This window comes from Alexandromys fortis, unplaced genomic scaffold (genome assembly GCF_014885135.2).
Source record: "Alexandromys fortis isolate MF-2015 unplaced genomic scaffold, M_Fortis_MF-2015_v1.1 scaffold_206, whole genome shotgun sequence".
Classification (NCBI taxonomy): Eukaryota; Metazoa; Chordata; class Mammalia; order Rodentia; family Cricetidae; genus Alexandromys; species Alexandromys fortis.
Window position 1 is genome coordinate 1,526,733 of NW_026068097.1, and position 14,141 is coordinate 1,540,873.

The 14,141-nt window shown below is 41.3% G+C and overlaps 1 protein-coding gene across 1 annotated transcript in view; it reads left to right on the forward strand.

The window, feature by feature from the left end:
- Cd99l2 (CD99 molecule like 2) overlaps nt 1-14,141 on the forward strand; it is a 75,347-nt gene that overhangs the window by 37,236 nt on the left and 23,970 nt on the right. The window contains exons 2-4 of the mRNA XM_050123610.1: nt 6,960-7,022; nt 7,891-7,959; nt 11,223-11,297. Coding sequence (XP_049979567.1) covers nt 6,960-7,022; nt 7,891-7,959; nt 11,223-11,297 — 207 coding nt within the window. The remainder of the gene's footprint in view (nt 1-6,959; nt 7,023-7,890; nt 7,960-11,222; nt 11,298-14,141) is intronic.

Below are 14,141 nucleotides of genomic sequence, written 5' to 3' on the forward strand. Positions count from 1 at the left end.
AAGATTTCTGTCTCTTCCCCGCCACGGCCTCCCATTTCCCTCCCCCTCTCCCAATCAAGTCCCCCTCCCTCGTCAGCCCAAAGAGCCATCAGGGTTCCCTGCCCTGTGGGAAGTCCAAGGATCACCCACCTCCATCCAGGTCTAGTAAGGTGAATCAATTTCCAGTAATCTGTGCATCACCATGAGGACCGGGAAACTTCTGGTGGGCACTGGCAGGGACACCATCGTTTGATATGCAGGGAACAGGTCACCTATGTGGGATCAAGTGGTTTCTTGTGGACACCTAGGCAATGAGCTAGAAAACCTTATGAGCTCAGGAGCCATTTCTACTTCTGCTATATAATTATTATTTTTTAATTTATTTATTTTATGTTTAACAGTATTTTGACTTATATAAGTATACCACATTCATGGCTGGTGCCCGTGGAGGCCAGATAAGGACCTAGGAACTGGAGTTACAGATTGCAGTGAGCTATCATGTGGGCGCTGAGAACCGAACCTGGGTTGTCTGCAAGAGCAGCTTTTAGCTGCTGAGTCTTCTCTCCCGTCCCCATGCTGCCTTAATCACTAACCACTGTGGCCAGTGGGCTCTCATTTCTAAGGCAGGGAGTATGGTCTCTGAGACCCTGGGACAGTATCTGGAGACAGCTACCCCTCCAGTCTTTGTTGAGATGTAAATTACAAAACATAAAAGCCACCATTTCAATATCTCTACTTCAGCTTTTTCAATAGACTCACTATGCTGTGCAGGTATCCATCTGGTGCCAGAAAATTTCTGCCACCCTAAAGTGGAGCCCCATGCCCATTAGCAGTCTAGTCTCTTCGCCTCCAGCCCCAGGCACCCACTCACTCTCAGCTCTACTTCTGCACAGGAGGTTCTCTCTGGGGACATTCAGTGCACATTTGTGGTTTCCTTGGTGAACATCCACCATAGACATTGTTTTTTGTGTAGAAAGAAGAAAGACTCTCCTTTTAATTACACACTCATCAGTGTAGTGACTTTTACAATTTCTACAAATCCTACCTTGACATTGGAAGTCAAACAGCTTGCTATATAGGACACTTAGATGCTTCCTGGCAATATACAAAAAGACTTTGAGCCCTGGAGCCTGCAAATGAAGGATGCCATGTTTACCAGTGTTCCCCTTCCCTGGCCGGCCCTGGAGCCTGCAATTGAAGGGTGCTTGAAATCAGCTGGCAGCTCCAGTCCTCAGTGGCCACTGTACTTGGGCTCTCGGGTGCTGACTCCTGTTTTCTAGTGAACCACTGCCTTCTTGTCATTATTGTCCTCTCTGACAGAGGCTTAAATTTATTCATGAAACTAGTTGGAGCTCAGGTGGCAATGGTGAAATGCATTTAGTAATCAGAATAAGAGGCAAGCTATTTTCACATTCTTTGCAACGCTGCTGTGCCTAACTAACCCAGAGGATATTAATTGCTCAGCTTGCTCTGAGGTGGAGAAACATACATTTATCAAGACAACGTGTTCAGGTCTGGATTGAGTAACTTGAGTTAAAATGCTGCAGACATTTCAGGTAGATTGGATACTAGTATTTTTGGTTTGTTCTGGCCTTCTGAAGCATGGGGTCTGGATAGGAGACTTAATTGTTTGCACTAAGGGCAGTGAATTATTTTCACTGTGCCATCTGGAAAGTTAAGCTCAGCTTTTCATGCTTGCATAGTGAACACTTTGTTGACTGAGCCAGTTTCCTGGCTCTCCAAATCTGTTCTTATTTCTTGAGCCCAAGTGATCAAGAAACTAACCATAGGCAAAACGGCTGGCATATGATTTGGTCACTGAGGTCTGATTCTGATAGTGAGCTTTCCTTGCACTTAGATTGCATAAAGATTGATCAAGTCTGTTTGTTTTGCTACATACCACAGTGCTCTTGGAGTCATGTAGACACAGATTCTAGCCAGATGAGAGGCAAGTGAGTGTCATCATGGCCTTCATGGACACAGATAAGTCCAGAGTAGGTTTTATGGAACTTCCATTAAGGCAGACAAATGGAAAAGTTGCTTTACCAGACTGAGATGTCTCTGTGTTCTTTCTCCTTCACATTTACAGAAAATGGTCATGATTTCAAAGTGTTGAAACGGAAGCAGTTCGGATATTTATTCAGCTAGGCTTTCTACTGTCTGCCTTTTAGAAAACCTAGACACTGCATACATGTACAAAACAAAGAGGTAGAAGAGAAGTCATCCTTAGAGAGCAAGGGGTCGGCTGTCACTCATCTCTGATTAAGTCTCAACATTACCTCTGAAATCTTTGACTTGGAGGCAACCTTCATTAAAATGCAGCCTTGGCTTCCCATACCACTGGTAAGTCAGGTTGCAATGCAGGTCAAGTTTGTGTCTCATCCCCAAAAGAAACCATGGGAGAGGACAGACCCTGGCTATCCAGATGTATTTGGAAAGAGCCAACACTGTATTCCGTAGATCCTCTCAAGGACAAACACAAATTCATAGAGAACATTCCCAAAACTCTTCTGTATCAAAGAAGACACTGCCGACATGTGTCGTCAGCTCACAGCATCGTTTCCCCATTAAAATTCTTAGTGGCCTTCTACTGCAGATGAGGATTGAATGCTGGAACACTGGCTAGTCAGATTCCAGGGCTTAGGAGTTGTGAACTGGGCCTAAGATGAATCAGCTGCTTCCTAAAGTGTGCTGGTGCCAGAGGAAGAGCCTTTGAGATACCTGCCAGCATCCCAAACAGGCTTAAGTTAGAGCATGGCAGAGCAGTGCCTGTATGACACCCTTTGCAATGGTGGTCTATTGTGAGGGCATCTGTGCCTGTTTGGTTTATAGTTGTGCTGGATTGTAGATGTTGTCTTGTGGTGCTTCATGTGTATTCCTCAAGGGCCTTACTATTGGACTACCCTCTAACCCTAGTTGTAGGTTTTGAAGAAGTCTTAATAGCTTAGGATTGAGCTTGAGGGTGAGTGTTTTGTCCATAGATTGGTTGGGTCTGTTGAGTCCAAAGTCAATAGGGGATTAATTAGTAAATACTGCAATACCGTCATATTTCTCTTAACTCCTTACCTAATGACACATGACCAGATATGTCAGGAACTAGCAGGGGAATGGCCTGGTCTGCGTGTTAGTAGCTCAATATGCTATTGTGGAGCGTGTCCTTTTGTTGTTATGTGGGGAAGGAGGGGAAGAGTATTGAAAGAAGACCCAGTGGAATAATAATCTTATGGTTCAGGAGACCTTGAATTAGTATAAGAAAAATACGTATACATATTTTTTTTAAAGCAAGGAGGCAGAAACTAGATAGGAAGTTCTTCCTTCTCCTTTACCTCTGTTCTCAGTTCCTTAGACATAACCTGTATTAGCAGATTCCCTGTATGAACTTAGAGAACATTTTTATGGTTGTGGATTTAGATATGAACACACAAATGGAAGAAGATTTCTCTGTCTCTTGATGTATTTCGGAATGTATCTCATGTCAGTATACAGGCATTCCCCATTCTTTCCTAACACAGCAATGCGGTAACTCATTGTGTGGAAGAGCTGCCTTCGCACAGCTATTCATCTCTGCTGACCACTATTTTGTCTGCATTTGTTTTTGCTGTTGTAAGCAGAGCAACAATGGGTGTTTTTTGTACACCCGTATTTATGTCCATGTTACAAGTATTTTTCCCTAATACACACTTAGAAGTGGCATTATTAAATTGGAAAATGCACATATAAAAAATACTTAGATGTTGAAATAACTACAGACGTCCAGAAAATTCGCAAGTATGATATGTAGAGTTTGGTCCCCCAACTCAAATTTCTTCAGTGTACGTTGGTTGCCTGATGCATTAGCTGCTCCAGTCTCAGCATACTGGAGTGTATTTCCAGGAAGCCAGGGCACGTCACTATGCCGGCATCTAGGTTAGGAAACCAGCCCAAGCGTGGTCACATTACTACTGTCTAATAGACCCCCATTCAAGTTTCTGTAGCTACTCAAATAATGTCTAGTGTAAATGTTAGCATATATCATTCATCCTAAGTTCTATAACAATTTCTGTGTGTTTTACTCTCATACATATGTGTTTCTCCAGATATGTTTCCTGGCCTATTTCTGGATCAGTTTCAGATATTGTACCTATGATCTCTTCATACATCAACATGTATCTGCTATAAACAAGGACATCCTCTTCCTGATAACAAGAGGATTTCCATTAAGATCAGGCAGTTGGATGAGAACCAGCATTCCCATCTGGTCCACAGACCTCATTCACTTTCTCTGATTGCTCCAATAATGCCCTTTGCAGGTTAGAATCCAATCAAGGAGTATTGGATTTAGCGTTATCATTTCTCTAACCTCAGGATGTAAATCTCCGACTGCTTGTTTAGTGCCAAGAGCACTTGTTTTGGGGATTTTATCTATTTTTATGGATGCTTTTCACTGAATGCATCCCTAAAGTTCACAATTTTCTTCACATGTTCACTGCCCTTTCTTTCCCCTCTGGTGTCTTTTATGAGTTTGATTGAGTTTTATTGTTTATGCTGTTTTTAATTTTTCTTTAACTATTTTGAGGTTATGTATTTTTATTCAATAATTACTCAATTTTTGCTGTAGGAAAATGATCTTTTAGATAAAATTTATTTTTGTAAAATTAGATTTGAAAAAAATTACAAAGCAGCAGAGAATTCCTATATTCCTCTGAAATTACCATTTACATTAGAACCCGTGCTAATCCTCTGTTATTAGCCAATATCCATATGTTATCAGCTTTTCCTAGTTTCTGTCTAGGAGCCCAGAGCTCACACTGTTTATCTGAAGTCATTGTTCACATAGGCTCCACAGGCAGGGCTGCTTTCTCAGCTTCTCCCTGATCGCCAGGGTTCTTAACAGTTGAGAAGGGGGCCCAGTTGGATGTTTTGCACAATATCCCTGAATTGGGGTTTGTCTGTTGTTTTCCTTTTTTCTTCTTCTTCTTCTTCTTTTTTTTTTTGTTTTTTTTTGTTTTTGTTTTTCGAGACAGGGTTTCTCTGTAGCTTTGGAGCCTGTCCTGGAACTCACTCTGTAGACCAGGCTGGCCTCAAACTCACAGAGATCCGCCTGCCTCTGCCTCCCAAGTGCTGGGATTAAAGGCGTGCATCACCACCGCCCAGTTTAGGATGATTCTTTTATCTCTGTGATGAATCCTATTTGACAGTGGTGAAAGGTGTTTTTAATGTGTCATTTGATCTTATTTGATAGTATTTGGTTGAGGAGGAATTCTGTCTTTGTATTTATGTTGTCCTGTGGTTTTCCTGTAGTGTTCTTGTCTCTCTTTGAAACAAGAAAAAATGAGCTTAGAAACAGTTTCCCTACCCAGGGGCGGGGTCTGTGGAAAGATTTGTTATCTTTTCAGTTGTGGATAGAATTCCGTAATAGTGAAGTCTGGGAGACTTTTTATTACTGACTTACTCTCTTTAGTTATTTTTTGATCTATTCCTATTTATTTCTCCCTCAGTTGGTCTTGGAAGGTTACATGTGTTTGTGAATTCAGCTATTTCTTCTGTGGGGCTGGAGAGATGGTGCAGCAGTTAAGAACACTACATCTCTAGAGGATATGGGTTTGAATCCCAGTACCCACATGGCAGATCACATTCATTCGTAAGTCCAGTTCCAGGGGATCTAACACCCTTTGCTGGCCTCCGCAGACACTGCATGCACACAATGCACAGACATACATGCAAGCAAATGTCAGTCATTTCTTCTAGACTACCCACCTTGCTAATGATTAGCTGTTCATAGCAGGCCTTTAAGATCATTTGTGTTTCTGCGATACCAGTTGCGATACCTTCTCTTTTATTTCTGCGTTTGTTTGGGTCTTCTCTCATTTTTATTTGTTATTGTAGCTGAAAACTTATGTAAAGATAAAACGACAATGAAAACAAAACAAAACAAAAAGGCCCAGGTGAATAAGGAGTTGAAGTCCAGCCTCAGATACAGGAAATTGGAGGCCAGTCTGGACTCCTTGAGACTGTGGAACCTATCGGGTCAGCTGGTCTTACCCATGTCCCCAAGGCTGGGGCTAGGCACTCATGTCACCGTGTCCTTACACTCACACGGCAGGCACTTCTTCCACTGAGCTGTCTTCCCAGCCAGCCTGATTTTCTGCATTCTGTTTTCTTTCTTTCCATTCGGAACTTATTTTCTTTTCCCCTTTGCTGTGTTTGGCTTTTCCTTTGTCTGAGAAGTACGATGTGAGCATGTGAGACTTTCCCCGTTTGGATGGAGATTTCCTATCAAGACTACCTTGGGTTGGAGTGTATCATGTCTCCATTTCCCTTTGTCTCCAGTTACTGTTTGCTTTCCCTCCTGATTTTTTTTTTTTGACTTACTGATTATCAAGAAGAGTGATGTCTAATTTCTACATGTTTGTGAGATCCTCTAGCTTTCTCTCACTGTTTAGATTTAGTGGCCAGCATTTTGACTTGATGAATTAGCCGCTTTGCATTATTTAATGATCTGTTTCTTTGGACCATGTTGGAGTGCTTGACTTCCGCTTTATTTTTTTCTGATGTAAGTATAGATACTCTAGCTTTCCTTTGTTTTCCTTTGCATTTCCATACCTTATTTTTTAAATGGCATAGATCATGTTAAGAGTATATTTCAGAGTGCACCTCAATGGTAGAATGCATGCTCAGTACATTCTAGGTTCTGGATTCAGTTCTGAGAGACACAAATAATAATAATAATAACAAAGAAAATATTTCAGGCCAGGCAGTGGTGAAAAGAAGTCTTTAAAGAGACAGTAAGGGATGGTGCATGCCTTTAATCCCAGCACTCGGGAGGTAGAGGCGTGTGGATCTCTGTGAGTTCAAGGCCAGCTTGGGCTGCAAGAGCTAGTTCCAGGACAGGCTCCAAAGCTACAAAGAAACCCTGTCTTGAACCCCCCTCCCCCAAAATTCAGTATTACTGTTTTACTTTAAAAACCACCCTAAATTTAAAATTATTTTTTTATTTGTAGGATATGGAGACTTGGATGATTTTAATCTGGAGGATGCACTGAAAGAAACTTCCTCAGTAAAGCGTGAGTCAAGCAAACAATCATGAAAAGCAGCTACCAGTGATCACCGAGGACTGCACTCACCTTTTTCCCTTTAGGGAAGCAGACACATTCAAGAAAATTAGCTGCATCTTTTCCATCTGTTTTCTGTTACACGTTCAGGGCTTTTGTCATAGAGACATACATATGTCACCATACTTTATTATTTAATGTATATTGCATGCATGAGAGGATGTGTATGCCCATCTTAGCTTTTTTCCATGATCTACAAAAAGAGAACTTTGACCTGTTTCAGTTTTCTCACTTTTTTTTGTTTGAAACAGGATCTCTCTCTGGCTGTCCTGAAATTTACTGTGCAGACCAAGTCATCTTTGAACTCACAGAGATCCACCTGCCTCTGTCTCCTCTAAGTGCTGGGTTTAAAGGCATGCACCACAACAGCTTGAACCTACATCATCTGAAAAGTTATTTTCTCGTTCATTTTTATTTCATTTTAAGTGTTTACGTGTACATGAGGGAAGGTGTGATAAGAGTCCAGATACTGTGGAGCTGGAGTTACAGGTGCTTGGGAGCTGCCTGACAGGGATTCTGGGAAGCAAACTTGGGTCCTCTGCAGCAGCAACAGTGACTCTTAAGCACTGAGAGGTACTTCCAGCTCCAGAAGTCATGCAATTTTATCATTCCTCTCAGTGGGATTCCTTGGAGGCCCTCACCTGTGTGCAGTGACCTCAGGAAATGATACCAAGGCTAGTCTCCTCCTGATATGATTTCTGCAAGCCATGAAGCGGCACACACACACATGCACGGGTACACACATGCATGCACACACACATATATACAATACATATATTACTTAATTTGCTCCTCTTCTCGTTCTCCCTCCTCCCTTCAGAGAGATGGGACCACTTCAGCACCACAACTAGAAGGCCGGGAACGACTAGAGCCCCAGCAAATCCAGCAGGTAACAATGAAGTGAAAATGAATGAACTCTATGCCCTGGCAATGCTGAAGCATGCATGGGCAGCCCATATCTGGCCGTTCTGTTGAACTTGTCCATATTAGGTTTCATGGTCTAAGTTGATGAGGACGACTAACCAGGTTTCTTCCTCAAGAGGACACCAGATCTCTTTACAGATGGTTATGAGCCACCATGTGGTTGCTGGGAAGACCTTTGGAAGTGCAGGCAGTGCTCTTAACTGCTGAACCATCTCTCTAGCAGGCAGCAAGAGTTGCCTAAATGGGACATGAGCAAGGCAAGGTTCTGCTGAGAAGGGAAGTGAGGCATCTTGGACAGTATCAGAATGAGCTGTGTAGAGGTTTTACACATATATGAAAGCCATCAAAGGCATCCATCTGAATATTAGACTTATTTCAGCAGAATACTTTCTGGTTGATTATTATGCCGTATGTTAAGACAGTAAATTTACTTCATTGATGCTTTGGGTGATTGAGATGTAGGCTGCCAGAAACCAGGTACAAGAGGAGGAGAATCACATCTGACTGAAGCCACAGGCTAGCCATTTAGCTCCCTGGTGGGGTCCGTTCTTACTAACTACAGCATAAATATGAGCTATTCTTGGTCTGGCAGAGGGGGACAACCTCAAACCACAGAACTCTTGAATGGAGATGCTCAAACATTTTCTCTAAATTCTCTAAATTTTTGACGATCTCAAGAGAATTTGTTTATGTGGGCCACATCTATAAATATTTCTCATCTGAGAACTTAAAAATGAAAAACTGTTATTACTCTAAAGAAAATAAAATAACATATGCATCGACACATGTGGCAGATTTCTATGAGAAATAGCATTGCTTATAAGATGAAAACACAATTTAGAGTGCAGAGTAATGTCTGGCTTGATAGGATACACCTGGAGTCTGTGTGTGTGCGCACACGAGTGCACGCATGTGTGTTTGTGTGTGTGTGTAGTGCTTTGAGACAGGATCTTACTATGTAGCCCAGGATGGCTTGGGACTCACTAGATAGATCAGAACTCACTAGGTAGACCAGGCTGGCCTCAAACTCACAGAAATCTATCTGCTTGCCTGTGATCCCATACCCCATCCCCAGACACAAGCCTGGGTTTTCTTCCTGTATTACACTGGACCTCAGGAGCTTTTAGCAGATAGAAGCAGATAGCAGCAGATAGAAGAATGGGGACCAGAGATGTGCACCACCTCACCAGGCTCCTCCTGGATTCTTATATCAGGTAGAAAAAGGAAAGAGAACTTAATGTGACTTTGAGACTAGTTGAGACATCCTCCTCAGATAGGACACCAAAGCCCAAACAGTGTTTTTTTGTTTTTGTTTTATTTTGTTTTGTTTTACCTCAGAATAAATGTGTGAAGTGTAACTCAGCTCCATTGAGCCCCATTGGACTCTCCTGTTCTTGGAACTGGTCTTCTGCCCATTCATTGTTTACTATCACCATGCACTGGTCACTTGGAAACACTGGTGCACTGACTAATGCACGTGCCCATATTACACTCTGTTGTATTTCAAAGTCCCACTGATTAGCATTGCCACCCACCTCACTGAAAAAAACCCTTGGCAAGTTAAACACAGTACCCTTAAATAAACTTAGCAGTTTAAAGCATTTAATTTTTTCTAAGTTTACCTGTGATGACTCTCACATTTGTCTTTACTAAGTGTTTTTAAAAGTGTTTGAAATTTTATTTTGATTTGGCTTTGGATTGGAGAAAAATTTACTTATTTTCTTTTTTATAGTCTGACAATGTAGCCAAGGCTAGCCTCTAATTTGTCTCTTTCTCCCTCTGAGGTTAAGGTGTGTACCATTATTCCTAATACTGTTTTTTTTTATTTGTACGTCATCATAGAGTAAGCCCCATGTTCTCTTCATCCAGGCTCGGTTTGTGTATCTGCCGTTCTAGTCAGATGTGAATAGTTCCGTCACTGAAGCACCCTGTGACCCCCTGGACAATCACAGCTGTCCTTCGCTTCCATCCTCCTTTCCCCTCTTCCCTAATTCCTAGCTGCCAGTAATCTGTTTCCATTTATAAAATGTCATTTCAAGAAGGTTATGTAAATGTGATGCAAAAGTAGACAACCTTTGGGAGTTGGCTTTTTTTGTGTGTAGCTTAATTCAGTTGGGGTGCATCCAACTTGTTGCGTGTATCAATAGTTTGTTTTTATTGGGGAAGAGTTTTCATAGTATGGAGGTACCAAAGTTGGCATAGTGCTTTCTGTGTGGAAGGAGTTCTGAGTTGTGTCTAGTTTGGGACTACTTCTATGAGTAAAGTTGCTGTGGAATTTCTTGTATGGCTGTATTTGTAAATGTAAGCTTTCCTTTCTCTAGGAATAATGCCCAAGAGTGTGATGGCTAGACCAGGTGGTATTCTGATAGTTAAAAAAAAAAAAAAAAAAAAAAACAAGAAGTGGTTGATTCTTCAAGGAAGGTTATATTAGTCTCCATTCCCTCTAGCATTCTGTGAGGGATCCAGTTTTTCTACAATTTAGCCACCTTTGTGTAGAAGGTTATGTATTGCTGTGAATATGTTTTATTGCTACTGGTTAATAAAGAGGCTGCTTTCGACAAATGGCTTAACAGAATATAGCCATCCTGGAAGAGGTATATATCAGAGAGAAGCCATGTAGCTGCCCACAGGAGACAGATGCACCAGGACCTTGCCAGTAAGCCACAGCCACGTGGTTATACACAGATTAATAGAAATGGGTTGATTTAAGATATAAGAGTTAGCCAGAAATACACTTAAGCTATTAGCTAAGCAGTATTGCAATTAATACAGATTTCTGTGTGATTATTTTGGGAATCTGGGTGGCTGGGAAACGAACAAGCAGCCTCCTCAACCCCTTTGAGGGTTTTCGCTATTTGACATCCTAACCATTGTATCAGAGCTTTAACCTGTGATCCACATGCTTATTTGTCCAGTGTATTTCTTTTAAGTGGAATGTTTGTTTATGCATATTCCAGTTTTTAATTCACCTTAACTCATCATCTAAAATGAAAAAAAATGAAACATGGTTGTTGTTTAAACTTGTTTTTTGACCTGGGACTGCTGACACTCCTTTAATCCCAGCACTGGTGAGGCAGAGGAAGGTGGAGCTCTGTGAGTTGGAGGATAGTCTGGTCTACAAGAGCTAGTTCCAGGACGCAGTAAGAGCCGATTTCAAAAATAAATTATGTCTGGCTTGTCCTTTCATCTTGTGCCCAGTTGTTAATCAGATTGCTGTTTCCTTTGAAGGAAGTAATTTTGACTTGACTGATGCATTAGCTGATGGAGATGATGGGCGCCGAAAACCAGGTACAGGAGGAAGAGGTGAGTCATTACTGGCTGAACTACAGGCTAGCCCTAGCACTCTCTGCTGGTTCTGTTCACTTTTATTTTATTGGTCTGGTTATATTTGGCGGTATTTATTTTTCATGTGCATAGGTATTTTTGCCTGCATGCATGTCTGTGCACTACATGCATGCAGTGCATGTAGAGGCCAGAAGAAGTCATTGAATCTTCTGGAACAGCAGTTACAGATGGTTTTGAGCCATCATGTGGCTGCTGGGAATCAAATCCAGGCCCCTGGAAGAGAAATCAATACTCTTAACCATGGAATCACCTCTCCAGCCCTGAATCTGTCTTATTGACTTTAACAGCCCTGTGTACCACAGGAGAACCCTCAGACAGAGGCATGTAAGCATTTTGATCTTCATACTTCCCTAGTTATTGAGGATCTCAAGAGATTTTGTGTGTATTTTATCTATTGATGTTTATTATGTAAGAACTTAAAATGGAAAAGACTTTACTAATCAATTGAAACTTAGCATAAAGGACGTGCACATGCTGGCTGTGGTGGTGCACACCTTTAATCCCAGCACTTGGGAAGCAGAGGCAGGTGGATCTCTGAGTTTGAGACCAGCCTGGTGTACATAGTGAGTTCCAGGACAGATGGGTTACATAGTGGGACCCTGTCCCCAAAATGCATATTATCATACATACTTTAGACTTTCTTACTGTTGAGTTTTAAGAAGTCTTTACATATTCTAGACATTAACTCTTAGATATGTCTATTCTATATCTTACATTTTTGTTCTTTGTTAAAGAGACTTTAACAAAGTCTTCTCTGGAGTGTACAGTTTTAAGTTTGATTAATTATGCTTCTTCTGCAAGGTCTGAGAGCTAGAAACTCTGTATTCCTGGGCCCCATAGATTTTCCTATCTTTTTTTCTTAAAAGTCTTTTTATTTACTGTAAACATCAACTTGCTCAAAATTGCTCCTTTGTGCATAAGGCTACCTTTCTATTGAGGTGCTTTAGAAACTATGAAAAAAATCAATTTTTGTTTGTTTAGTGTGTTTTGACACAGGGTCTTGCTGTGTAGCTCTGTCTGGCCTGGTACCCAGTTTGGCTTCAGAATCACAGGGATCTACTGTGGATCTACTGTTTCAGCATCTCCAGGGCTGGGATTATAAACCTTCTAGACCTTTTGTGTTTTATTTAGTGTTCTTGTGTTTTATTGAGGATCTTGCATACATATTTATAATAGATATAAGTCTGTATTTTTTGTCAGGTTTTGGCATAAAAGTAATGCTATAAGTATGATTTACTAATTTCCTAGGTATTTCCTGATCCACTGAAGTTGACCATCAGGATAAAGCATCATAGGTCCTATTTAGCCACATTCTGGTCTCAGTGTCTCCTACAAAGCAGCAATACAGATGTCACTTGGTGCCAGGGTATCATTTGAAATCTGTGAGCTTCCTTTTGCTGCCCTTGTAGGAATGAATGACCACATACCTTGTTGCTTAAACAACAGGCATGCATCTTATAACCACTGAAGGGAAATGCAGAAGGAATATGATAGGCTGCAGTAAGCATCCTAGCAGGGCTGCATTCCTTTTGGAGGCTGTATGGGGGAATTTGTTTCTTCACTTTTTGTCACCTACATTCTTTGGCTTATGGCTACTTCTTCCATCTTTAAAAACATGAACATGTTAGAGTTTTCTTTTTTTCCAGTTTGTCTGTTTTTGTGTATTTGTTTGTAGCCCAGGCTAGTTTTAAAACTCCTTATATAGTTCAGGCTGCACGTGAATTCCTGGATGCTCCTGAGTCTGCCTCCCAAGTGTTGGGATTGTTGGTGTGCCCCACCACACTGGCTTTTTAGGATCTTCTTTGCTTACAGTCCTATCAACCTCCACACACAGTTGAGCATCCTTCATATTTGGATGTCTTTTCTTGTTCTTGCTGGTACAGCTGGTACTCTGTTGAATAGAACTGGTAGAGTGGGCATCTTTTTCTTGTGCCTCATGTTAGAAGAAAAGCTTTCAGTGTTTGACCTTTCACTGTGATGATACCTGTTCCCTTATTCTATGTGGCATTCATTTGATTCAATGACACTATTTTGCCATAGTTACTTTTCTAGGTGTTGTGAGGAAATACTCTGAGAAAAGCAGCTTAAGGGAGGGTTGTTTTTGTTCAGTTTGAGAGAGTACAGCCCATCATGGTGGAGAAGACACAGCAGCATGAGTTGGTCACATTGCGTCCATAGTCAAGAAGGAGAGAGAGAGAGAGAGAGAGAGAGAGAGAGAGAGAGAGAGAGAGAGAGAGAGAGATGACAGCTTGTGCTGAGCTCACTTCATGCTTTTTGTACAGTCCAGAAGGTGCCATCCACTGTGGGTGGATCTTTTCAAGACAATTAGCCTAGTCAAGACAATCCCTTACCACATAGGTAGAGGCCTACCTCCATGATGGTTCTAGAACTCCTCAAGTTAACAACTGAGATTAACCACACCATACGTCTATAGCTAATATGTTGAGAATTTTCATCAAAAAGCTGTTCAGTTTTATCAAAGTCTCTTCTTTGCCTACTGAGATGATTACATGATTTCTGTGCTTCATACTTTTAATGTTTATTGATGTAAGTTCTGCTGAACAATCCTTGTATCCCAGGCATAAATCCAGTTTTGATCATGGTGTGTAATCTTCTAAGTGTGCTGTTGAATTCAGTTAATTCAATACAGTTAATTCTGCTAATGCTTTCCTGATGGTTTTTGTCTCTGTTCATACAGTTTTGCTTGTTTGTGGCATTCTTGTCTGGCTTTGGCATGAGGGTCATGTTGGGCTCATGAAGTAAATTTGGAATTATTCCCTTCTCTTCAAATCTGCAAGAATT